This window comes from Drosophila suzukii, unplaced genomic scaffold, assembly GCF_043229965.1.
Source record: "Drosophila suzukii unplaced genomic scaffold, CBGP_Dsuzu_IsoJpt1.0 scf_15, whole genome shotgun sequence".
NCBI classification, from domain to species: Eukaryota; Metazoa; Arthropoda; class Insecta; order Diptera; family Drosophilidae; genus Drosophila; species Drosophila suzukii.
In genome coordinates this window covers 470,432-494,449 of record NW_027255902.1, presented here as the reverse complement: position 1 = coordinate 494,449, position 24,018 = coordinate 470,432, and the positions used below count along the sequence as shown (strand labels likewise).

At 42.8% G+C, this 24,018-nt stretch overlaps 1 protein-coding gene and 3 long non-coding RNA genes across 7 annotated transcripts; 2 read left to right on the top strand and 2 right to left on the bottom strand.

Annotated features, from left to right (window-relative positions):
• Positions 1-4,348: 4,348 nt before the first annotated feature.
• On the bottom strand, positions 4,349-9,427 carry IPIP (Inositol phosphatase interacting protein). Of its 3 annotated transcripts, none has more exons than XR_010654574.2 (5): positions 9,138-9,427; positions 8,724-9,061; positions 8,446-8,664; positions 6,683-6,975; positions 4,349-4,843 (listed from the first exon to the last, which is right to left on the bottom strand). XR_010654574.2 is itself a non-coding variant. In XM_065867268.2 (5 exons), the coding sequence occupies exons 1-4, from the start codon at positions 9,194-9,196 to the stop codon at positions 6,684-6,686; spliced, it is 891 nt and encodes a 296-aa protein (XP_065723340.1). In that variant the 5' UTR covers positions 9,197-9,421; the 3' UTR covers positions 4,349-4,843; position 6,683. The 3 variants fall into 3 exon arrangements, 2 of the variants coding, with proteins under 2 accessions (XP_065723340.1, XP_065723341.1); XM_065867268.2 differs by having other exon boundaries at positions 6,683-6,958; positions 9,138-9,421; XM_065867269.2 differs by lacking the exon at positions 4,349-4,843 and having other exon boundaries at positions 6,593-6,975.
• LOC136117201 (uncharacterized) lies at positions 5,741-7,013 on the top strand. Its single transcript, XR_010654575.2, has 2 exons — positions 5,741-6,568; positions 6,647-7,013. It is a non-coding gene; the product is annotated as an uncharacterized lncRNA (long non-coding RNA).
• A 4,050-nt stretch (positions 9,428-13,477) lies between the features above and the next one.
• LOC139354720 (uncharacterized) lies at positions 13,478-22,651 on the bottom strand. Of its 2 annotated transcripts, none has more exons than XR_011605587.1 (3): positions 22,091-22,651; positions 15,461-22,032; positions 13,478-15,398 (listed from the first exon to the last, which is right to left on the bottom strand). It is a non-coding gene; the product is annotated as an uncharacterized lncRNA (long non-coding RNA). The 2 variants fall into 2 exon arrangements; XR_011605586.1 differs by having other exon boundaries at positions 13,478-13,622; positions 13,695-22,032; positions 22,091-22,649.
• Positions 18,378-18,952, top strand: LOC136117202 (uncharacterized). The gene is made up of 3 exons (XR_010654576.1): positions 18,378-18,518; positions 18,613-18,751; positions 18,818-18,952. It is a non-coding gene; the product is annotated as an uncharacterized lncRNA (long non-coding RNA).
• Positions 22,652-24,018: the final 1,367 nt, after the last annotated feature.

The following is a 24,018-nucleotide window of genomic DNA, read 5'->3' as shown; positions in this document are numbered from 1 at the left end:
GCGACGTCAGCCTGAGGGGGTGATCTGTGGTTTTTGTGCTTTGAAGAAGAGTTATTAGCACTGGCGAATGGTCTTACGACAGGTCCGAAAGCGCTTTGGCGCTTATTATATTGCGGGAAATGATTTTGTCACCGCAAAGTCTATTAGGTCAGGAACTTTCCTGGGGTCTGTTGGCCAGTATGTGGGGCTGCCAGGGGAAACATAGTCTAATTTGTTCTTCGGTTTTATGATTGCATTGTATAATTGCCTTCCTTTGGGAGTCACAAGGCGTGATCCCCAGTGCGTGTGTTTGGTATTATAGTCCCCTGCAGCTATAAAGCGGTCTCCAAGCAAGTTGTAGAAGTCCATGAATTGTCCTTCAGAAATTGTAAAGCGAGGCGGGCAGTAGACAGCGGCTATGGTGAGGTTTCCGTTGCCTGACTGCACTTTGATAGACGTGGCTGACAAGTAATTAGTTGAAAACCTTTGGTGAAAGTGGTGCTTGATGCGTTCCCTGATTAGGATGCCGGTTCCGCCGTGGGCTTTACCATCTGGATGGTCTGTGCGGTAGAAAGTGTAGCCTCTTATTTGGAAGTTGTATTTGTTTGTGAGGTGCGTCTCTACCAGTAGCATAATGTCGATATGATTTTCATTCAGGAACTGTGTTACTTCAAGGTTGTGCCGTGAAACGCCATTGGCGTTCCACATTGTTATTCGTAGATTTGCCATCTGATTATTTGGACTGCTTAGCTGCAAGTAGCTGTAACACCATGTTCTGGTTTTGAACCAGTGTTTGCATGGTCGTTTTCATAAATGACATGAGTTCCATCATACATTGTTGCATCTCCGACATATATATATGAGTGCGTGTTGAATCTCGCAAAATAAGACATTAAGTGGAATGAGTGACTGAATGAAAACTTTGGCACAGCTGAAAACATTTAAGTTATCCGTGTAATTCGTTCCTTTTGTTTCTATCGTTTGAAGCGAATGGACGAATACGGGCGGGATAAGAGCGAAGGACTTTGTATGTATTTTTTATGTATATTTTGTTGTTTTGCTTTGTTCAAGAAATTTAATAACAGATAAAGGTTGCCTGACTACCCCTGACAAAATCAACCAAATAATATTTCTACATTACATTAAATTAGATTTGTTAACAATTTTTAGGTAATATATTTTTGGTATGAAGGGAAATTAATGAAGTTAAAATAAAGTGTAATAATGACAAGGAAGAACTCTTTAGTCCAGTACCTAGACTATAGCTAAAGAGACCAAAGGGAAATGGAGATATGGCTTCGCAGGCTGCTAGTGCTCCTCTTCCTGACTTGTTGCCTGTGTCTCGGGACGCTCGTAGTGGCCGCCTCTGCTCGCTTGCCGACGCGCTGCCTCGGGGTCGCTTGCCACGCCTTAGATTCGCAGAGAATTCGGCCTTGTGGGCTTAGGGAAGCGTTACCGTTCTCAGACTAGGGTGAAGAAGCCTTGCTCTCCAGGCCGACGCCTTTCGAGGCAATACCTGTCCCTTGCTCTGTCCCAGACGGTCCCTCTAGGTTCTTGCTCAGATCGCGCTGACAGTCAAGGCTGCCGCCAGGAAGCTGCCTAGCAGTTCACTTTGCTTTACGCCTAGCGCAGACGAACGTTCGACCCGGCTTCACAATAATGCGTGACGTCCGCGACGCTCCTGCGCTCCCCAATGAGCTCCGCGCGGCGATGGTAACGTGGCTGCCGGAAATGTCTGCTGGCGTCGCTGTCGATGTCCTCTGCGCTGTCTCCTGACCAGTAGCTTGTCGTTCTGGCACTCGGGGAGTTGGGCGGTTGCTGTTTGGGAACTTCGCCGGTAATCGCAGGGCTCTCCAGGCGAACGCCTCTTGAAATCGCAAATCGATCCACCGCTCGTCCGTCACGCCAGGTCCTGCTTGGTCGGGCAAGGTACGCTGGGTCCCAGACAACTTTCCTCCCCAAGCTGATGGTTTTTCTGACAGACCCGCCGGGCGACTCGCCAGGGTGTGCTCGTGACAAAGTTGGAAAACAAACGCCTTGACTTAGCCGTGTGATGCCTTCCGGAACTCAGCCACTTGTGTCTAAATTCGGAGATTCCTGATGTCCCAATCCCGAACGTCTCGACGTGGCGATCTTGCTCCTTGTATGCTTCCCACGGCGCTGCTTCCGACGACTCGCTTGGTTGTGGCTCCCTCGTAGATTACTTGCTTGACTGACTGTTCACTTGGTACTTTAACTGATCTTGAAGGTTTGACTCCTCGTGATCGACTGATCCAGCTGCCAGCGCTCTGCGGCCTTATATAGGGCGTCCGGGAACCGTTATTTCCCTTTTGCGCACGGCCCGCTTGATCTCTCCACTCCGGGTCCAAAGTGCGTGACTCCTGGTTGACCCACTTGTCCTTCACGTACCGCTTCCAACCGATGCTCTGCCCACTGCTGCCGTCCCGCTGATTCCCGTGATGCTTGTGGCACGCCTGTGTGCCGCTCCACTGCCCAGATGTGGCACTTCTTCTCCCGGTCCAAAGTTCACGGGAGAGTCCAAAGTCCGGTGGAGTCCCGTTATCTCCACACGGCACTCTTGCTCTGCCCGACAAGTCTCCATTCTCTCCTTATCCGATCCTTTGTCTCCAAACTCTCTCGATCTCCATCCTTGGTCTCCAAACTCTCTCGCTCTCCATCCTTGGTCTCCAAACTCTCTCATTCTCCATCCTCTCCTCGCCGCGCCGTTACTTCGCGAATTCGCCGCGTATCTGGTAAGCGGCCTGCCATCTGCTGCTGCTGCTGCTTATATTTGTGGGGAGTTATTTCTTTTAAATATGTAATTATTGTTTTGATGTTTTCTATTGATGGGTGTTAATGTTTTTGACTATATTCATTTTTTAAGCCTAGTACTCAGATCGGCTAAGAGTTTCACTAGTCGAAAAATCGTATTTTTTAGTGTGTCCGAAGTTTTCAAAGTTTACCCGCAATGCCTATGGCATGGTCTTTCTGTCAAGCAGCTGGGCTTGTTGCCAAACGGAAAGCAATTCAATTGGAGCAATTTAAAAAAGACGTGTCTGTTGGGCCACAAAGAAATTAAAATAAAAAGAAATGAAAAGTTTAACAATTGTTTTACTTATATAAATTAGTATTTAAAGCTATCTTCTCGTCCCACCGATGCCTCGTCATCTTTCCCGCGCCATCTGTAGTCCAGCTCCGAGTCCCAATAGGCTGGCCAATAATGGCTGGTGATGGCTCCTCCAGCTGTCCCTTAGCGGGCGACCTTATTTTCTCCTCCCTATAGAAGCCAGCGCGTCCTACATCTCCTCTTTAGCTGTCAAGTAGCTGGTGGAGGTGGAGTCCTCAATGGATCGCCTCCAGCACTTGAACTATTCTGTAGATTTGCCCCGTTGTAGTATTGTTTCCTGTCGGTCAAGTCCCAAAATAATGGGCAACAGCTTGGATTAGGCGTCCTTTTTCATCTACACTGACCTCCTTTAGCCGTTTTTGAGGTTTTTCTTCCATTTGTAGTTTTTAAATTACCCACCGCTTCTGCACGGACACCGCCAAAGATAAAATTTCTTATTCTTTGTGCCGCGGCTAACGGAGTTCATTGAAAATTCACTCGCGAAATCTGGTATTTTTTTCTGGTATTTCCTTAGCTCATCTGAGTACCGCGCTGAAAAACTGACTGTTTGCTTCTCGCTCACTCCTATGGCTTGCTCGCGGATTTCGTCGGCTTAGTAGAATATCCTGATGTTAAAGCTTGCTATATCGTTGCGCATCGGGTTATCACATCTTCATCAATGCCTGTAATCTTCGATGCCAAACTTGGGTTACAAAAAAATTTCCTGGCGGTATTTCCATTGATGGAATTTCCTTTGTATCCGTCTCTTTGCCTATCGACAATTAATCGTTTTCTTTGCAGTACATGGAGCTTTTGTTCTGCTGATCTTGATTACCACATTTTTGTTTCCAACTGGTAAGAAATGTTTAAAAAAATTCTCAAAAATAGTATGTAGGAATGAAGTGGTGATAAGCTGAATTCAAAATTCTTTTTCTCAACTTTTTTTATAAGACATATTTTTAAATCATTAATTTCGGTGGTCTTTGCACCCCATATAAAACATGTCATGGACGACGTGTTGCTACAAACAAGCCTGTCAATCTGATATGAAAGAATATAAATATGATATGAAAGAATACCAGTTGGATATGAAAGAATACCAGTTTGATATTGAAAAATAACATACTGGTACTAAAAACACCATAATATTGTCACAAAATTGATATGTGCGCATATCAATCTGGTATGAAAAATACCATATTGATATGTTCGAAATTGTCAATATATGAAAACATAAGGGACCAAAATTGATACGCAAAAATACCCGATTGATGACCAGTTTTGGTATTGTATTTTCTCTGTGTTGCTCAGAAATTAATTGGGGTCGAAAATCGTCTTCCCGAACAAGTACATAAATACGCACTTGCTAATTCTTTGTGTTTACCCACACAACCAAGTGCATTTTTTTTTTAGATTTCACGCTATCAACGTTGCTCGAGCTGCATATTGCAAAACCAATGTATGGCCGTTACGTGTTTTAGACATTATGTATATTGGTCCTTGCCCGTTCCATGTCGTGGCGGCAAAAGCGGGCTAGAGGCCGCTTACAACACAATGGAAACCAGTCCCAACCGTCGCCTAGGATTGCATTTGTCATGTGAAGAAGTTCCTCTTTCTGCTGGGGGTCCACGGCGGAGGCTGCCAGCCGCTGCCGTGCATTCGTTGCCTGTCTATCGATGCGGTACAGGGGTTTCCTCGCAGGCAGCAGCCATTAACCGGAAAAAGTACAAGCACGGACCATTTTTTCTATAGGGATGCCTGTAATGAAAAAGAGTTCGTTGTAAGTATTAATCATAAGAATTAATCATAATATGAAAAAAATCGATGGTACGGTGACAGCCATCGATGTTTCTCAGACTATTCCCATTACTTGAATTTCAAAGGCATACGAAGGCACGCACATTTCACATATTGCGTTTTTAATTGTAACTATTACAAAATTTTAATTTTTATAATAGCACTATTTTCATAAGATAATTATCCGCGAGAATTACCCTATTTTATTGGTTTTCACACCTTTACCCATAATGTTTAGATATGAGCGATACTATCGTGATTGTATCGATATTTACTCCTCAAACTATCGATACTATCGATGGTGCTACCATCGATGATTTTGCAGCTCTAAATCATCTATCCATTCTAAGTTGAGTTACTCTTTTGCCTTATTACCGATAGCTAAAATAGTATTTTTTTATAAAAGTGTTGCCACATAAAGCAGATACTATCGATTGTAAAACCTAGCGGACTTAGGTCTCTGTGATAGCCGTTAAATTATTTTTGAAAAACCATCGATAGTACCTTGTGAATAAAATAAAATACTAACTTTTGTCAGGCAAGTTGTGCTCGAACCGCCGACACAAGAAACGAAAAAAAAAGATTAAACTGAGGCGGTATTTCTTAACTTGTAGCACTTATGTATGTCCAACAAGATTTGAGGTTTTGCCGTAATTATTCATGGAAACTAGAGTAGTGCGATAAGCAATTCCCGCTTAATGTATGGGTCCCTGAAACAAGGTAAAGTCTAGTATTCAGATCGACGAAAAGCGCGAGCTAAACATAGGAGTGAGCGAGAGGCAAATACGCGGCTAATGCTTTTCGTCGGGTCTGTTTTTCAGCGTGGAAATACCAGAAAAAATACCATATTTCGCGAGTGAATTTTCGATGAGCGCCGTTAGCCGCGGCCCAAATATAAGAAATTTAATCTCCTCCAGCACTTCAACTATTCTGCGAATTTGCCCCTGTTGTGGTATTGCTTCCTGTGAAATCCCACAATAAAGGGCAATAGCTTGGATTAGGCGTCCAATTTCATCTGCACTCACCTCCTGCAGTCGATTTTGGGGTTTTCCATACACTTTTAATTTTTAGTTTCCACATCGCCCATGCACGAACACCGCCAAAGAATAAATTTCTTTTTCTTTGGGCCGCGGCTTACTTCGTTCATCGAAATTCTCTCGCTAAATCTGGTACTTTTTCTGGTATTTCCTCAGTTCATCTGAGTAACGCGCTGAAAAACAGACCCGACGAAAAGCGTCAGCCGCGTATTTGCCTCTCGCTCACTCCTATGGCTAGCTCGCGGGTTTCGTCGATGTGAGTACTAGGCTATAATAAATCCAACCCAGCTGCTTGACAGTAAGACCATGCTACATGCGTTGCGGGTGAACTTTAATAATATTTTTCGACTAGTGAAACTCTTAGCCGACCTGAGTACTAGACTATATCGATAAAACCGTCAAGCGCCAACATTTTTCAAGGTTTTGTAAGTGTAAATGAAATTTTGCTTTGATTATCAATGTACATCTACAAGCCAAAACTGTTTAAACCATCCATTATAAAGTTATAATCAAGTATCGACGCTATATTCCACATTGGGAGGGTGTGCAATCTTGGGAACGGACTCTATGCTGCTTGAATATCTATATCTCCCTCACACTCCCCTTAGCTGAATAACGGAAATCTATTAGAGGAGGCCATGTTTACGAGGTTCGTTCTAATAATACTGGGCCATTATCGTTTAAAAATGATATTTCTTAATTTCTATAAAAATGTATTGAAATTAAGCAAGACGGATAATACATTGGATAAGCGCCCTCTTACATCACAACTGTATAAGGGGTTGTCCATGGCGTCCGCGATAGGAGGAAACGTCGGGCATCAGTTCCTGTCGAAAGCGCTCGTGGTTGCGAGAAAAATCATCCAGCGCTCTAACCCGTCGTAGCAGTCGCTCACCACTGCTTAAGGTGATATGGTTGTTGTTAATTGCTCCAAGACTCTGTGTGTCGGGGTAAAAAACGTTTGTGGCAATAGCAGGGGCGGCTGTAGGGCGACGCTGTTCTCTGGGCGCTCCACTAGGTCTTCCGTTAGCATTAGCATCTGCAAGTAAATAATATCTGTAGCCTGGTATAGGGAATATTTAAAAGATTTATTTTTAAATAGTAAATAAAATCGAAGCAAAATCTACCAAAACATTGTGCTAATTTATTAAAAAGCTAGGTTGGTTAGTTTTTAAATTAGGACAATGTAGGAGAGATTGCACCTGCTAAAGAGAAACAATACGATTTGTAACTTTTTTCTGACCGATACTAATCGACTCTGCCTAATGTACATACATATATACTTTCTGAGGTCGAAAGTATCTCCTTTACTGCTTTAAAAACTTCTTACTAAAACAAGGGAGAACGCTATAGTCGAGTACCTCGACTATCAGATACCCGTTACTCAGCTAAAGGGACTAAAGGGAAATGAAAATATGCAAGCAGTAAAGCGAAATTGAAATGCGCCACCTACCCGCGATCTCAATATCTGGTTATGTGGGCGGTAGACAGATTTAGGCGTTATGGGCGTTAGAGTGGGCGTGGCAAACTTTTTTAAGTCAATCAATAGGTACTGACAAGACTAATACATTTCAGTTAAAATTTTTTTCTAGCATGATAATTGTGGGCGCCACAGGCTTAGGCGGTTTGTGGGCGTTAGAGTGGGCGTGGCAAACTTTTTTTTAAGAATCAATAGGTATTGACAAGACTAATACATTTCAGTTACAATTTTTTTCTAGCATGAAAATTGTGGGCGCCACAGGCTTATGCGGCTTGTGATCGTTAGAGTGGGCGTGGCAAACTTTTTTTGGATCAATCGATAGGTACCAACAAGACAAATACATTTCAGTTAAAATTTTTTATCTAGCATTAAAATTGTGGGCACCACAGATTTGGGCGGTTTGTGGGCGTGGCATCGTTGCGTAACAAACTTGCACTGGGCTCAAGGCAACGGAATCTAAATCTGAAATCCCAATTCTCTATCTTCTATAGTTTCTGAGATATCCGCGTTCATACTTACGATTTTTTGAAGTTTGTAGGCGTTAATGTGGGCGTAAAACTTTTTTTTGGGTTAATCGATAGGTATTGATGACGACAATACATTTCAGTTAAAATTTTTATTCTAGCATCAAAACTGTAGGAGCCACAGTTTTGGGCGATTTGTTAGAGTGGGCGTGGCACCTTGCTAAAACAAACTTGCGCTGCGTAAGAAGCTCAGAAATCTGTATGCCAAATCTCAATAGCCTAGCTTATAGTTTCTGAGATCTCAGCGTTCATCCGGACGCACAGACAGACGGACATGGCTAAATCGACTCGGCTAGTGATCCTGATCAAGAATATATATACTTAATGGGGTCGGAAACGCTTCCTTCTGCCTGTCACATACTTTCCGACGAATCTAGTATACCCTTTTACTCTACGAGTAACGGGTATAATTATAATGCTGTTTGTACTGTGTAAAGGGATAAATGTCTATCGTATTTATTTATGTACAATGTACATACGTTCTAATTTTGTGTACTAATATTAGTGGACACTTATACAAACCTAGCAAGACCTTCAACTTCTCCTGCTGCATACGCGCATTGCTGGATCCAAAGTATCCATTAATAAACGGCAGGGGCGACATGATTCCACCGCCGCCCAACGAACTGTTGGGTGGAGGCGGTGCGGGTCTGTTGAAGGGATTCGTCCGCCTGGGTGGTGGCCTGGGCTTTGCTATCTCCGAGGCACTATGTGGTCCGTCAATAGCGTTGCCAAGAATTTCTGCAGATTTAAAAACGCAAATGATTGTGAACTTGGGTTCAACCACAACGCAGGCTCACTTTTTCTCAAACCCTCCATCTCGTGTAGCTGGCGCTTTAGCTCGGCTAGGATGATGCGATTGTATTCGTATCCGGCGCATGTGAGTGCCTTCATCCATGTCTCCATGCTTTCCTGGTTGTCGGCGGAGAGGATGTAGGTGCGGTTGCCGTTGAAGGCTATTTCGAAGCAGTAGTTGTCCACTTCGTTTGAGAGCTCAATAGTGCATCCCTCGACAATGATAAGTCCCAGTGGATCCTTGTCCACTCGCGACTCAAAGTAGAACAGCAAGTTGCCCTTCAGAACGAAGAAGCGTCTCTGAAAAGCCTTATTGACCTCGCCCCGTTTGTTGAGGAAACCTGCATTGTGTTATTGTGACTATTAGTCTATGATTTTTAGTAGAAGAAAAAGAGCTCAAAACTGTAGGATACATTCCTTCCATGTCAAATGGCGGCGTTTTCGCAAAGACGTACAGGGTCCTCTCGTTGATTTTCATGCCTGCATTCGAAGTCAATGTAGCCGCAACTTTTTCGCTTATTGTTGTGACAATCAGGTAAAATCGTAAGGCTAGAATTGACGCTAAGCGCACAGCTGTTGGTCAGTACAGTGCTGCCATATCGATAGCTGTTTATCGATTGTGTGTTGTTTTCCCCATTATGCCATTCCCAGAAGAAGAACCTGTCAGATATTCATGTAAAAAGGTAAGCACTAGTTCTACGAGAAAGCAAGAGGCAAATAGGCGAATTTTTGTCTCCTTTCTTTTAGAGGTGCGAAAAAATCGATGCATCGATGTTTATCAAATTTTTCAAAAACGTCGATGTTTTTTGGAGTATCGATGTTTCTAGGGCCATCACTGTTCAATGAGGACGAAAGCACGATAAGGACTTGTAATTTGTTACATTCCTATTATGTTTATTAAAATATTTAATTATTTGCTTGCAATTAAAGGGTATGGTATTGGTAGTGTAGGCACGACGATGGATAAATTATTAAACCGAAACTAATTTAAAAGCTGCGCAATAACTGGCCAACTTGAAGCAATGTAGTTGATTTTGTTTTTCGTATATCTTGAATGAATAAATGTTTGGTTTTATTTTACATAAAAAAAACCATTGAGATGTTTAATTTATGTTTTATAATTTAACATAAAGCCTAGTACTCACATCGACAAAAACCGCTAGCTAACCATAAGAGTGAGCGAGAAGAAAATACGCGGCTAACGCTTTTCGCCAGGTCTGTTATTCAGCGTGGTACTCAGATGAGCTAAGGAAATACCAGAAAAAATACCAGATACTTCTATAGGGAGGGGGAAATAGGGCGCCCGGTAAGGAATAGTTGGAGAAGCCGTAGCCAGCCACTGCCAGGATAATGGGTGACTTCCGGCAGCAGCGGATCAACCCCGTTCTCCCACTTCTTCAAGGTCCAATATGCCTATTGGGACTCGGAGCTGCAGCGGGAAACCCAGCTGCTTGACAGTAAGACCATGCTACATGCATTGCGGGTGAACTTTGAAAACTTCGGTCACACTACAAAGAATAAAATATTTCGACTAGTGAAACTCTTAGCCGATCTGAGTACTAGGCTTAAGCTTTTAATAAAGCATGACTACTTTCTTGAATTGTACGTATGGCATAGTTATGCAAAACTACCATGCAATTTTGTCCATTTTGGAAAGTACTTTTCAACAAACAAATGAAACTGCTATACTGTAAAAGCGACGCCTCCCCAAAGTTTCGAACCACCTTAGAATGTTTCGAGTCCTACCGATGTGTTTTAATACACATATACAGTTGACATAAGCGATTCGTATATTTCGTATATTTGAAACTAACTGTTGATTTGAGATCTCAGCGTTCATGCGAACGGACAGACGGACATAGATTGACTCGGCTAGTGATCCTGATCAAGAATATATATACTTTATAGGGTCGGAAGCGCTTCCATTTTACCTGTTGCATACTTTCCGATGAATCCCTTGTGCCCTTAAAATGTATTTACTTTTGACATGTAACAATTAACTTTTAAATGTCGCAGGAGTAAGAAGTCAAAGATGTATAACACTGTGAAACTTAATTCACTTTTACCAATAGTTAAAAGTACAAATAGTATAAAACCCTCTGCACACAGCCGCTTAAAATTGCTGTTGAACTTAGTACTGGGCAAGCTAAAAAGTATGCGATTGCAGTTCCGAGTAAATCATTTTCATATATTTTCAGCAAGAAAATTGCAAGGAAACTGACGTTATGCATAACAACTTGCACCAAATTCTTACGTTCCCTAACACGGAAAATTTAAAGTAATGTTTAAGGGCCGCTGCTCCCGAATACTGAACTTGGGTGTATACGTTTAAAAATCTGTGAAAAGTCGATTTACCAACGGATTGTCGTGATCAATGGCTCATATTCTTTGTTAAGGTTCCTTCAAGAAAAAAACATAGAACGTTTTTAGGCGTGTATTTTTAAAGAAACCATTTATGCCAGCGTGTTTGAATTTTGTCCAACTTTTTCAACTTTGACGAAGTGTAGCTTCTAAACTAATGAATGGAACTCAATACTGTGTACAGGAAAGTTAAAGGGCATTCTATTACCTGTAAAATTAGTACTTGATAGCCGAATTGGGATTATCAGAACTGGAGTTAAAAAATAAAAAAGTGCGAAAAACGTTTTTTACACTTTAAAAAAATAGGTCCCATAGAAAGAATTTTAGGTGCCCTTCCCTAATCAGGGAGATGAACCTTACCGGAAAACAAAGGTTTCCTTTAAGTCGTATTTAAGCGATTTTTTTTTTTAAATCTAGGGTTATATAAGAGTCACATTAAAAACAAGAAAGAACGCTGTAGTCGAGTACCTCGACTATCAGATACTCGTTACTCAGCTAAAGGGACCAAAGGGAGATGTATATATGCAAGCAGCAAAGCGAGATTGAAATGCGCCATCTACTCGCGATCTTAATATATGGTTTTGTGGGCGGTAGACAGATTTAAGCGTTATGGGCGTTAGAGTGGGCGTGGTCAACTTTTTTTTAAGTCAATCAATAGGTATTGACGAGACTAATACATTTCAGCTAAAATTTTTTTTTAGCATGAAAATTGTGCGCGCCACAGGCTTAGGCGGTTTGTGGGCGTGCCAAATCCCAATAGCCTAGCTCTTATAATTTCCGAAATCTCAACGTTTATACGGATAGACAGACAGTGATCCTGATCACTTTATGGCGTCGGAAACGCTTCCTTCTGCCTGTTTCATACTTTCCGACGAATTTAGTATACCCTTTTACTCTACGAGTATCGGGTATAATAAACGCTACAACTACCAACTTCCGGTTTAAGCCTAGTACTCAGATCGACGAAAACCGCGAGCTAACCATAGGTGTGAGCGAGCGGCAAGTACACGGCTAACGCTTTTCGTCGGGTCTGTTTTTCAGCGCGGTACTCAGATGAGCTAAGGAAATACCAGAAAAAATACCAGATTTCGCGAGTGAATTTTCGATGAACGCCGTTAGCCGCGGCCCAAAGAAAAAGAAAGTTCACCTGCAATGCATGTGGCTGGGTGTTACTGTCAAGCAGCTGGTCTTGTTCCCAAACGGAAAGCAAATCAAATAGAGCATTTTAAAAAAGAAGAGCCTGCTGGTGCACAAAGAAATTAAAATAAAAATAAATGAAATGTTCAACGAATGATTTTATTTATGTAAATTAGAAGTTTAAGGCTTCCTTCTCGTCCCACAGGTGCTTCGATATCTTTACCGCGCCATCTGTAGTCCAGCTCCGAATCCGAATAGGCAGTGGAGGAAGTGGGAGCAGAATTGGGAACGGGGTTGTTCCGCCTGATGCTGCATGAAGTCTCCCAGCATCCTGGTAATGGCTGGCAGCTGGCAGCTCCCTATAGAAGCCGGCGCGTCCTCCAACTCCGCTTTAGCTGCCAAGTAGCTGGTGGAGGTGGAGCCCTCAACGGAGAGCTCGTCGGAGATCGAGCGATGTCCCATGTTCCTTCCCACTGGAAATCTCTAGTGCATCTCCTCCAGCACTTCAACTACACTGCGGATTTGCCCCGTGGTGGTCGGTCAAGTTCACTGACCTCTTTTAGGCGTTTTTCTTCCATTTTAAATTTTTAAATATTCCACCCCTTCTGCACGAACACCGCCAAAGATTAAATTTCTTATTCTTTTGGCCGCGGCTAACGGCGTTCATCGAAATTCACTCGCGAAACCTGGTATTTTTTCTGGTATTTCCTTAGCTCACCTGAGTACCGCGCTGAAAAACGGACCCGACGAAAAGCTTTAGCTGCGTATTTGTCTCTTGCTCACTTCTATGGTTAGCTCGCGGTTTTCGTCGATGTGAGTACTAGGCTTAAAAATTAAAATTGGAAGGAAAAAAATCGGATGCAGGAGGTCAGTGCAGATTAAATAGGCCGCCAAATTCAAGCTTATGCCCTTTATTTAGGGATTTCACTGACAGGAAGCAATTCCACAAAAGGGGCAAATTCGCAGACTAGTTGAAGTGCTGGAGGACATCCACTAGAGAATCCCAGTGGGAAGGAACATGCCGAGTGGGATGAAAATAGGGCGCCCGCAAAGGAACAGTTGGAAAAGCCATTGCCAGCCACTGCCAGGATGCTGGGCGACTTCCTGCAGCATCATCGGATCAACTCCGTTCTCCCACTTCCTCAAGGTCCAATAAGCCTATTGGGACTCGGAGCTGTACTGCGGTGGAGCGGGAAAGATGGCGAAGCATCCGTGGGACGAGAAGGAAGCTTTAAACTACTAATTTACATAAATGAAAACATTCGTTGAACATTCCATTTATTTTTTTTTAAATTTCTTGGTGTACCAGCAGACTCCTCCTCTTTAAATTTCACCAATTGATTTGTTTTCCGTTTGGCAACAAACCGGGTTAACTTTGCGGGTGAACTTTGAAAACTTCGGCCACACTACAAAAAATAAGATTTTTCGACTAGTAAAACTTAGCCGATCTGAGTACTAGGCTTTAACCACAAACTCACCACGAGTGCCTTATTAAAATTTAATAATAGTGAGCTCGATTACTCCATAGGGGCACAATACCAAGCTATCAGAAAATACTAAACTTAATTATTATACAATGCTTCCATCCAAGCCGGGGGTATTCGGCGGGCAGGCTGCTCCCTTGAGCAGATCATTCGGCGTAAGAGGGGCTTCCTGGTCCGCACTCACTGGCAGGTGGGTGAGAGGACGAGAATTAGCAATTTTCTCTGCCTTTATTAGGAAGCTTCTCCAGACGTGCTCCTTCGGCGCCACTTCCTACACGGTGTGACGCAGCACCCTCACGGACTGCACCATTCGCTCCTAGACTCTACCCTCTGACGGATTCGATGGACAATTAAAGATACAATCAATGCCCTTACATGACAGCTCCGTCTGGATCCTCTCGGGCTCGAACTCCTCCGCAAATCTCTTCGCCTCCCTGTCCGCTCCAACAAAGTTTTTTCCGTTGTCACTGCACAGTCTATGTACTGGCCCTCGACGACAATATTACAAGAATCCGTGGACAGGTCATGCGCCAGTTCCAGATAAAGCGCCCTGGTCGTCTGACACGTAAACAAGGCCACACATCGCTTCTCCTGGAGCCTGGCTACGGTGACCAGCAGTGGTGCAAAATAATCCCGACCGGCACTCTTAAACGGCCAACCATTGGCCTCCAGACGATCCTCTGGCAGAGGTCCCAAAATCGGCGGCATCGGCCACGCTCTCTGCAGCTTACACTGGCTGCATCCAGAAATCACCTGGCGAATCCCTCTCCCCAGTCTCGTGATCCAGAACCTAGTCCGGATATCCGTGATCTTAGCATCCACTTTTAGAAGCTTCATCCTTACGTGGGCATCGCGCACGATCATCTCCGTGAGACTCTACCGGTGCGAAAGGATCACTGGCCTCTTTACGCTGTAAGGTATACACAACGCCGCATCAATCCTGCCGTACGCTCGCAGGTCTCCATTGCCATCTAGGTATGGCGCCAGTCCACAGTTCCTTCCTTCCTTTAGCGACTTCCATTCCGTTCTCTGCGGCCCGCATCGCATCCGGGAACGCCCCACATTGCGCTCTGGGGACCAACAAATTTTCAGCTGCTTCACTCTTAGCCACAGTGAGGCCATAGCTCTCAAGCTCATCTCGTTGTCCACGGCATACACCTTAGGACCGTAGTCCTCACCAATCGCCTGTAGCTTGAGAGCCTCTGCAACGATATAAACGTATCACTTGTTTCGACGTGCACAAACTTACTCGGCATCTCTTTTCATCCTCTGCATCCGCTTCGTCGCCGGGTGCAGACCCTGGTCAGCTGCCTTCTGGTCTCCTCAGGAATGCCGGCCATTCTAACCAGCGTGACTCCTCACTTAGGTTCACGCGGCATTGCGACGGAGTCGCATCATCCGCCACGTTGTCGGAGGACGGTAGACATCTCCATTGGGCCACCTTCGTTAACTCCAGAATTTCAGCTCTGTTCCCTACGAACTTTTTGTAGCGCCTTGTCTTCTCACGAGCCTCACCCTCTCTGTAGGTGTGCCTCCGAGGAACCGTTGGCAGTCCCAAATGACATGTTGTCCAGGTCCTTTAGGTTACTGACATGCGTGGCGAATGCGACGAGCTTACCCAAATTGTGCTCCCTTATTGCAGGCAAGTCTCTGATGCTGTTGAGCTGGCTGCGTATAAGTTGCTCCGGTCGGCCGTATCTGAAACGCAGCTGCTCCATTACTGCATTTGCATTGCTGGGGTGAATTAACAGCGACTTCACCGATTTACGCGCGTCATCTTTCAACGCCTTCAGAAACCTCTGGTTGTTCTCCAGATCCGTACAACCATACACTTGCGTCGTCTCCGTAACGCGCAGTAGAATATTGGCCAGTCCTCCAGCTTCCCTCCAAAGCAATGCGGTGGGACCGTGGTACCGGTAGCGCAAAATGCGAAACTGTACAACGGTCTCCCTGACGCCACACAAGCACTTGTTAGGTTAGGTACGGCCAGGCCGGTTGCAAATTGCGTCTGACCTATCCCAACCTCACTCAACGTACCGGGCGATCCTCTCCAAGAGGTCGGCCACCCTTGGTTTCCTGGTGGCCCCAGCACTTGCCGACTGGACGGATGACGTCGGGGCTTCAATGCCTCGGCCGCCATCTTGCTGCGTCCCTGCCCTCGGCTGCGGGACCAACACGCTGCCATCCTATTGCGTCGTCACTATCTCCTGTCCTGAGCGAACGCTGCATCATCTCGTCCAGGCACTAATCCAGCAACACCTGTTGCGTCCAGTAAACTTTGCGCTGTCTGCGCCACAAATGCTATCCTGTCGCTAGGGTGCGTTTCCACTCCGCCGGGTAATCTCTTAAAACCGCTCCAAGCAGTATCCAACGCCTACGGCGTGTTCCGGCAACGCTGTCAAAATGGCTGCCAAATGGCTAGCTACCAACGCCAGTCGCCAATTTATAGTTTCGCGCACATCGCCATGTGTAAACTAAAAATTAAAAATGGAAAGAAAACCCCAAAATCGGATGCAGGAGGTCAGTGCAGATGAAATAGGACGCCAAATCCAAGCCTATGCCCTTTATTGTGGGATTTCACGGACAGGAAGCAATTCCACAAAAGGGGCAAATTCGCAGAACAGTTGAAGTGCTGGAGGAGATCCACTAGAGAGTCCCAGTGGGAAGGAACATGCCGAGGGGGACTTCGATCTCTACATGGACATCCTGCCGGGCGCATCCTCGCAAAGAAAGTAAGAAGTATATTTTTCGCAGAACCATCAGTAATACGATCTCCGACGACCTCTCCATTACGACTCCGGACACCACCACCACCAGCTACTTGGCAGCTTAAGGGGAGCTGGAGGACCCTCTGGCTTCTATACGGTGGAGGAAAATAGGGCGCCCACTAAGGAACAGTTTGAGAAGCCATAGCCAGCCACTGCCAGGATGCTGGGTGACTTCCGGCATCAGCGGATCAACTCCGTTCTCCCACTTCCTCAAAATCCAATATGCCTATTGGGACTCGGAGCTGTACTGCGATGGAGCGGGAAAGATGGCGAAGCATTCGTGGGACGAGAAGAAAGCCTTAAACTTCTAATTTACATAAATAAAAACGTTCGTTGAACATTTAATATATTTTTATTTTAATGACTTTGTGCACCAGCAGACTCCTCCTATTTCAATTTTTCCAATTGATTTGATTTCCGTTTGGCAACCCAGCTGTTTGACAGTAAGACCATGCTACATGCATTGCGGGTGAACTTTGAAAACTTCGGCCACACTACAAAGAATAAGATTTTTCGACTAGTGAAACTCTTAGCCAATCTGAGTACTAGGCTTTAAATATGAGTTATTTTGGCAGAGAAAACGCATTTTATTTTTTCCTAATTCTTAGAGTTTCGCGTTTTGGGTCCTGTATTTCTATACATGTATTTATATCCGACTGGCTTTTAAGCAGTCTTAAATATTGTTCGGACACCATTTTTTAAATATAATTATGTAAATATAATGGTTTATCTTTAATATGTCTTATCTGTTGTCCTCGGATCGCTGGTACTGTCGCCGCTGCCGTTGCTGCCGCTGCTTTAGGCGATGCTGTTGTTGTTGTGGTTGTACTCGTTGTTGCTGCTGTATATGCTTCTGCTATCGATAGTCATTTTAACCGAGCCAAAATGAACTAAATTTCGATTCGACGGTAAACTCGGATTGTGTCGTTATAGAACTCCGTGTTTTTTAGCGCACTATTTTTCAAGACAACTGTATTACTGATGTCTAAGGCCTTAAGGCCAAACCTTTTTTACCTTATTACAACTCTTAGTCTCTTACCACTTGTTGACTTGTAGAGCTCCTTGAAGGACCAAAGCGGATAGAGCGACCAGAATGATGGACGTCTTCATTTGCGAGTTACTATTTCAAACTAATTTCTTTCAAAAAATTTCTAGTTTTTAATCTTTATTCTGCATTTTAGTTTTGTGCTTTCTTAGCGCGTCTACTTATCACAACTATTTTCTTCACATTGCCAATATGACCAGCTCCTAACAAATAAAACTTCTTTCCTTTTTAATTCAAATTTAAATACCAAAAACAAAACATGTTTTTCTAAAATTAAATACTAAATCCTTACATCCTCCCTCCCCGTGAATCGTTCTAGGATTCATTACTTAACTGAAGTTTAATTAACTTGGATTTTGGCCGCCGTAGCACGTTATCTTCAGTTTTGACGTCGGCAGAACGAACTATTTGAACCTTCCCGACAAACATCATTATGCCTCTTGCTTTTTTCCAAGTTCTTCTCGGTGCAGTGGCGTCAGGGTATTTCAGTTAAAGGTCGCGCATTCAGAATGTTTTTAGCTTCTATCAATACAGACTGAAGAGTCTTAACGCGTGGGTAAAAATCGCGTAAAGTTTTCTTTAACAATCCCTTCATGATTCGAATTAAACTTTCCCAACACCCACCGGCGTTAGGTTGAAGTGGGCAGTTCATGATCCACTTAATACCATTTTGATCTGCTTCCTTCGCTATACTATCGAAATCCAACAAACTCTCACAATCCTTGGGCACCTTATTAGCACCGATGAAGTTTGTGGCGTTATCGCTTCGAATAATAACAGGTGTACCCCTACGGTTGACGAAATTTCGTAGACAGATTATAAATGTATCTGTCGAAAGGTCCGAGATAGTTCAAGATCAGTTACTCTGCATGTCATCCAAGTAAAGATAACTGCCAGCGCTTTTCGTGGCGGCTACCAACTGATACGGTTAGTCCCTACAAGCAAAAGGGCGATATTTCTGTCCGAGCGCCATTTCGTTTCCCGATTTTTCTGTGGACAGTGCGGGTTTGTATCAAATTTGTGCGTTTACAAAATATAGCTTTGGTTTTTCTAAATATCTCAAATTCCTTAACATATTTAAATGTCCCTCTCAACAAAGGGTGTAACAATTCGTGCTTATCGTGAGCTGTACGAATATTTAAAGCTATTTACGGACAAGCTAGTTGTGGACATTACTTGGCGTGTAACTGCGGAGAAACCCAGCATCCAACTATTCTCCACATATTTAATTTTAAAAGGTAATGTCTTCTAGCTTATTTTTACTTTGACTAAACAAAAAACAATTTTTGTTCTGTTTCTTTTAGAAATGGTTATTAGTAAATTTCTTATGTCGACGGAGCTGGACCTAAATAACATTGTGCAGCGAAACTTCCTAGATGCCAGGGACCGTGTATACAAGCGTACAAAGCCTTTATACAAAAAATTAGTGCAAGATATTGCAAAACAAGTAAAAAAATATGTTTTTATTCAAGATTTCCCATTTGGTAAAGACTCTTCTAGGTATATTTTACAAGCATATGTAAAGTCATTCTGAGTGCCTCTAGGAGTGACTTTGGCGACAGTTCCAGAAGTTACGCAGAAGTGACTTCGAGAAGTGTCGCCGAAGTGGCACATTTCTTCCCGACGGGAGACACTTCTGCGATCCGAATTCGAAATCGCGGACGATCGTTTTCATCTTCTAGAAGTCACTTAATATTCCACAAAATCTTGTATCGACATTGGTTGATTATAACTGCCTGATTTTGATGATGAAATTTTACATGAAAGTATCTCATGTTAAGGGTGGACACTTTGTGATCTGTTGGAAGCAGAATAGGTCGCCGTCACGAGCTCGGTAGAAATGATGTCTCATTGATTCGACGCGCGAGGTGTAAAAGGCCATTTGTCTCTATGTAAGGCGAAAGTCCATAAATTGCACTATCCCTTAACAGCACTTTGTTGTTTAGCAATGACGTGATCTCATTTGCGTATGCCTCTTGCTGGACCAGTCTACATATCTCGATTTCTGCATAAGATAGTTCGTCGGCAGTTAAAGACCCCTCTTGGATGCCAGTTTACCCAGGCTCCAACGCGCTTCAGATTAATGTAAGAAGATAATCGATTAAAATCTATTACTGAGACTCCTACCTGACACCTTAGCATTTTGCGTTCGCAAAGTTCCTCTTGGTTCCGTTGAAACTATGTCAATCATCTGTGGCCAGTCTGACCGTGGCGAGTATCGAAGGACTGTCGTTACATATTTTTGGTAAATTACTCAAACGTGTGGCAGCGTCCGCGGTGATCCTTGAACACCGCGGACGCTGCCAGGTACCCAGTTCCATTGATAAAATCTGAGCAACATGGTGGCCGACAAATGGTTTCAACTTTCTTGCTCTCGAAAAAATTTACTGCAGTACGGTTTTGAAATCACTTCAAAACAAGATGTCTGCTATAAGTAGCTTAAGGTGTTCTTGTATCAAGTGATTTAATTGAACCCCAAGAATGGCAGCTTGCTGTTCCAATCTAGGAATTGAAAGGAGCATCTTCGGAGCTAAACGCGTTTTTCCCACGACAAAGGCAACATCAACTTTAGTTGGACTAAGAACACGTAAATAGACAATAGCTGCAAAGGCGGCCTGGCTTGCGTCAACAAAAATATGCATATCCAATTTTTCATAACAACTTAAGTTGGGAGAGTATACTCTCGGTGTATATGACACAGTTCTGATAGCCAGTAGTTCCAATTTTTATTTAACACTGTCGGAATAGCCTCATTCCAATTTGTACCATATTTTTGCAGATATATGATAGTCCGCAGTCAAGCCAAATGGGTCAAATATTGCCGTCACTATGCCTAGTAGCTCTCTCTTAGTTGGAACTCGATCTCCATCTAATACTCCTTTCGGTATTCGATGAAACTTAGTTTCGAATTGAATGACATCTTGCTGCGTATTCCAATAAATGCCCAAGACCTTTTCACTGCTCATTTGGTTCTGTAGATGACTTGACGCTCTGTAAAATATCGGAATTCGAGCAAAAATTACGTAGTTCGAAACCTCCATAACCATGAGCCTCCACAATTTGTTTACAGATTACGATGCCTTCTTCCTCTGAAGTAAAACCTATGACTAGAGCATCCACTTAATGATGTTCAATAACAGCATCTGCTGCTCTTGGAAATTGCTCTCTGTACTCTTCAGAATTGCGATTCTTGACATAATCGGCGCAAAATGGTGAGCAAAGTCATAGCATAATGTCGAGTTGGCTGAGCCGAGTCTCCATTTCGCCATAAGAAGCGCTGTGCGTGTTGATCTGTTTCGTGCACCTTTATTTGGGAAAACATTTTCCGTATATCTGCAGTTACACCGATTTTATTTTCTCTGAACTGGCTACCAAAGACTTTAAGTTGTCAGGTCCTTTAAGTAGCGCTTTGTGAAGCGTTCATTTTGCTCTCGGTTCAAAGTAACCTCTTTTCAGCCATCTTGTAACTGTTAGTCATAATTACGTTTTCCTTCCATGGTAATCCTATTGCAAAATGTTTTCCCAATTGTTTTTTCGGTCAACAGCATATCATCAACGGATTCTAATGGAGACCGATTATTCAATCAAAAATTTTCAGATTTCACGAACTCGGTAACTCCATCCTGCCGTTTGGTCTTTGTTTCCAAAAAATCTACGTGAAATGTTTCTGTATTGCGTCCTTTTGACATTTGCTGGCCTAGGGCATAAGCTAACAATCCCAGCTTTGTGTTAATTGGTGCGGCAACCCTAAGTGGGCGTTATCGAGTGCGATTAGCAAAACTGGCTTGAAGTGGGTATAATCAAGGATTGGTAGGTTGGTGTTCATATTGATACCTTAAAAAAGACTGTACTGGTAAATCTAGGTTCCTTACAGTAATGTACTTCAGCGTGTACTCCGGCTCAAGGGTTACCCTTTTAGACATTTCAATACTCTTTTTATTATTATACCACTGAAGAGTTAATGGAAATTGTTTACCTTTTAAGTTCAATTGATCTGCGATAACTGTCTCCAACAAGGTTACTGCACTTCCGTCGTCAAACATGGCGAACGTTTCTATTTTTCCATTTGGTCCATACAAATTAACTGGGATGATTATAAATAGGTAAGTGCGTCTGCAGAGTTTGGATAGCAATTGAGTAAAGGCTTCTTATCCGTGGGTTGAGGAAGTTCCGAGTGTGTAGAATTGTGCAGACTAACATAATGTAAAATATGGCAACATTGAATTACGCAAATTCGCTTGCTTCTGCAAACCTGCATTTTATGCCCATAGTTACGTAAGTGCTCGTTGTGGTTGGACGCTGATAAAAAATAAACAACTGTACGAACTTCTGTTGAGAAAGTTACAATCTGTTCAGGCTTATTATATGGCACCTACGGGAATTCACGAATTCTTGTTAGTTGAGTCTTTCATGACACTTTGTACGTTGTCGGGATATATAAATAGGGATGCCACTGTTTCTTTGGCCTCCCCAACTAAGCATTTTCGTAAACGCATCAGATTCTGCAAGTTGTATTGCACTGAAATAAAGTTGTTGAGTCATCAAAAGTTATTCCTCAATAATTCCAGAAAACTTACATAGGTAGATTGCGGTGGATCCCTGAGCCTAGCTAAGCCCCTGTTCATAACCGTCTTTGGTCACCATAAATACGCTCTCCGCTTCCTGAGACCATTTTCGAACAGACTTGCAGAGTCTTTATTAAGTACAGTAAATTTTGTGCAACAACACTTAAAACAATACATCACAAACTTGGCGTTCTTTTGCGCACACTTTCGCAGATTTCTTTTGAATTTCAAAATGAACAAATTGCCTACAGACAATAAGAGCGTCGGGTCTGTGACAGCAATTGTTCTACCAACACATACAAATATGTTGATCGGTGTCTCTTTTAAACTTTGTTCAAAGTATGCCTACAGACAATAACGGCGTCTGGTCTGTGACAGCTATACTTCGAACTTCTTGCAGTTTACATAGATTGCAGATCGCGCTGAAAAATTGAGAACGCTTCTCAAGTTGACAAAATTGAAAGATGTTCAGTCAAATACACAAAAATTCTCGTTTTAATCTTTATTCTGCGTTTCAATTTTGTGCTTTCTTAGAGCGTCTACTTTTCAAACTATTTTCTTCACATTGCCAGTATGACCAGCTCATAACAAATTAAAATACCAAAAACAATACATATTTTTTTTTTCAAATTAAATACTAAACCCTTACAATTATATTTATACATATAAGTGACCTATACGCAAATACCCTGGATACCAAACCCAACATACAACTTGTATATCCCGAGATACCCATTATTCCAATTGTTAATAACATAAGTCCAGAGCCTACTATCGCAGTTATTCAAATCAATCCGACATAAACATTTAACCCCTCAGACACAAATCTTTCCCACGCCTTCAATCGGCAGAACCAGAATTATAAACACTTCTCACGCCTTTATCGACGACGGTAGACATAAACAATATTCAAACATTTAAACAAAGGGTCCAGCCTGAGAACCCATTTGTCAGCATAAAAGCTTTGGCCAATCCAAATTAATTAAACAAAAGATGCAGCCTAGAAACCGTTTCATCGGGCCACAGATTTGACCAATCAAAATTCTCAATCAAAGTCCACTTTCGCTGCTCGCGTCGCTGTCACCGCTAAAAGCCATAGTTATAAGAATAATGCATTTTGTAAAATCAGTTTAGGATTGAGGATCTAACTTGAAAGAACTTTACCAATAAAAACTCCGCTGTATATTAAAATAAAAATCGCTTTTTTTTTAATATATCCCGAAGCAAAAAACATAATTGGCGCAGCCGGTAGGATACAAGTAATATCCTCGCGAGTGACTACCTAAAACGGACTTAAAAAAATCACTTCGCGAAAATTAAAACATTATTTGTATTTACCAACATTAGTTAAATCACGAATGAGGATTTCTAGTGTCTAACCCAGCGATAATAAATCTAATTAATTTCGCCTAAAAAAAACCATTAAAAAATGGAATTGCCATCAACATCAGCAGCAGCAGCCGTGGCCGCAGCAGCAAAAGCATCACAAGCCCTCTCAGATGTATCCATGAATCATTTCCTTCTGCAACTAAAACAGATAAATAAATTCAACGGAGACCCACTCTATTTGGCTCTCTTTATAAAAGAAGTCGATGAATTAGTCTACCATTACCCTACAACATCAGAAGGCCAAAATCAAATTATCCAAGCAGCCATCAGGAACCTCCTAGTTGGACAAGCCAGATCACTCTTCATGAGAAACATACCACAGGACTGGAAGGAATTGAGAACCCTACTTATCAGCGAGTTCAACAGCGCAACACCTCCACATCGAATGATAGCAGAATTACGTGAGATTAAATATAAAAATAATTTAAGAAAATTTGTTGAAGAATTTAAAGAACAGACTAGTAGAATTTGTTGTAAATTGAGCTTAGACAATAATCCATCAAACACAGTTCTAGTTTCGAGGACATTGAGTGATACATTAGCTGAAGTGA

What these genes read in the sequence shown, in the direction of transcription:
- IPIP (XM_065867268.2), bottom strand. Translation starts at nt 9,196, where the DNA reads ATGAAAATCAACGAGAGGACCCTGTACGTCTTTGCGAAAACGCCGCCA. An exon ending in ACGCCGCCATTTGACATGGA is followed by an intron (nt 9,062 to 9,137) that starts AGGAATGTATCC and finishes ATAACACAATGC; the next exon opens with AGGTTTCCTCAACAAACGGG. An exon ending in GAAGTTGAAGGTCTTGCTAG is followed by an intron (nt 6,959 to 8,445) that starts GTTTGTATAAGT and finishes ATTTACTTGCAG; the next exon opens with ATGCTAATGCTAACGGAAGA.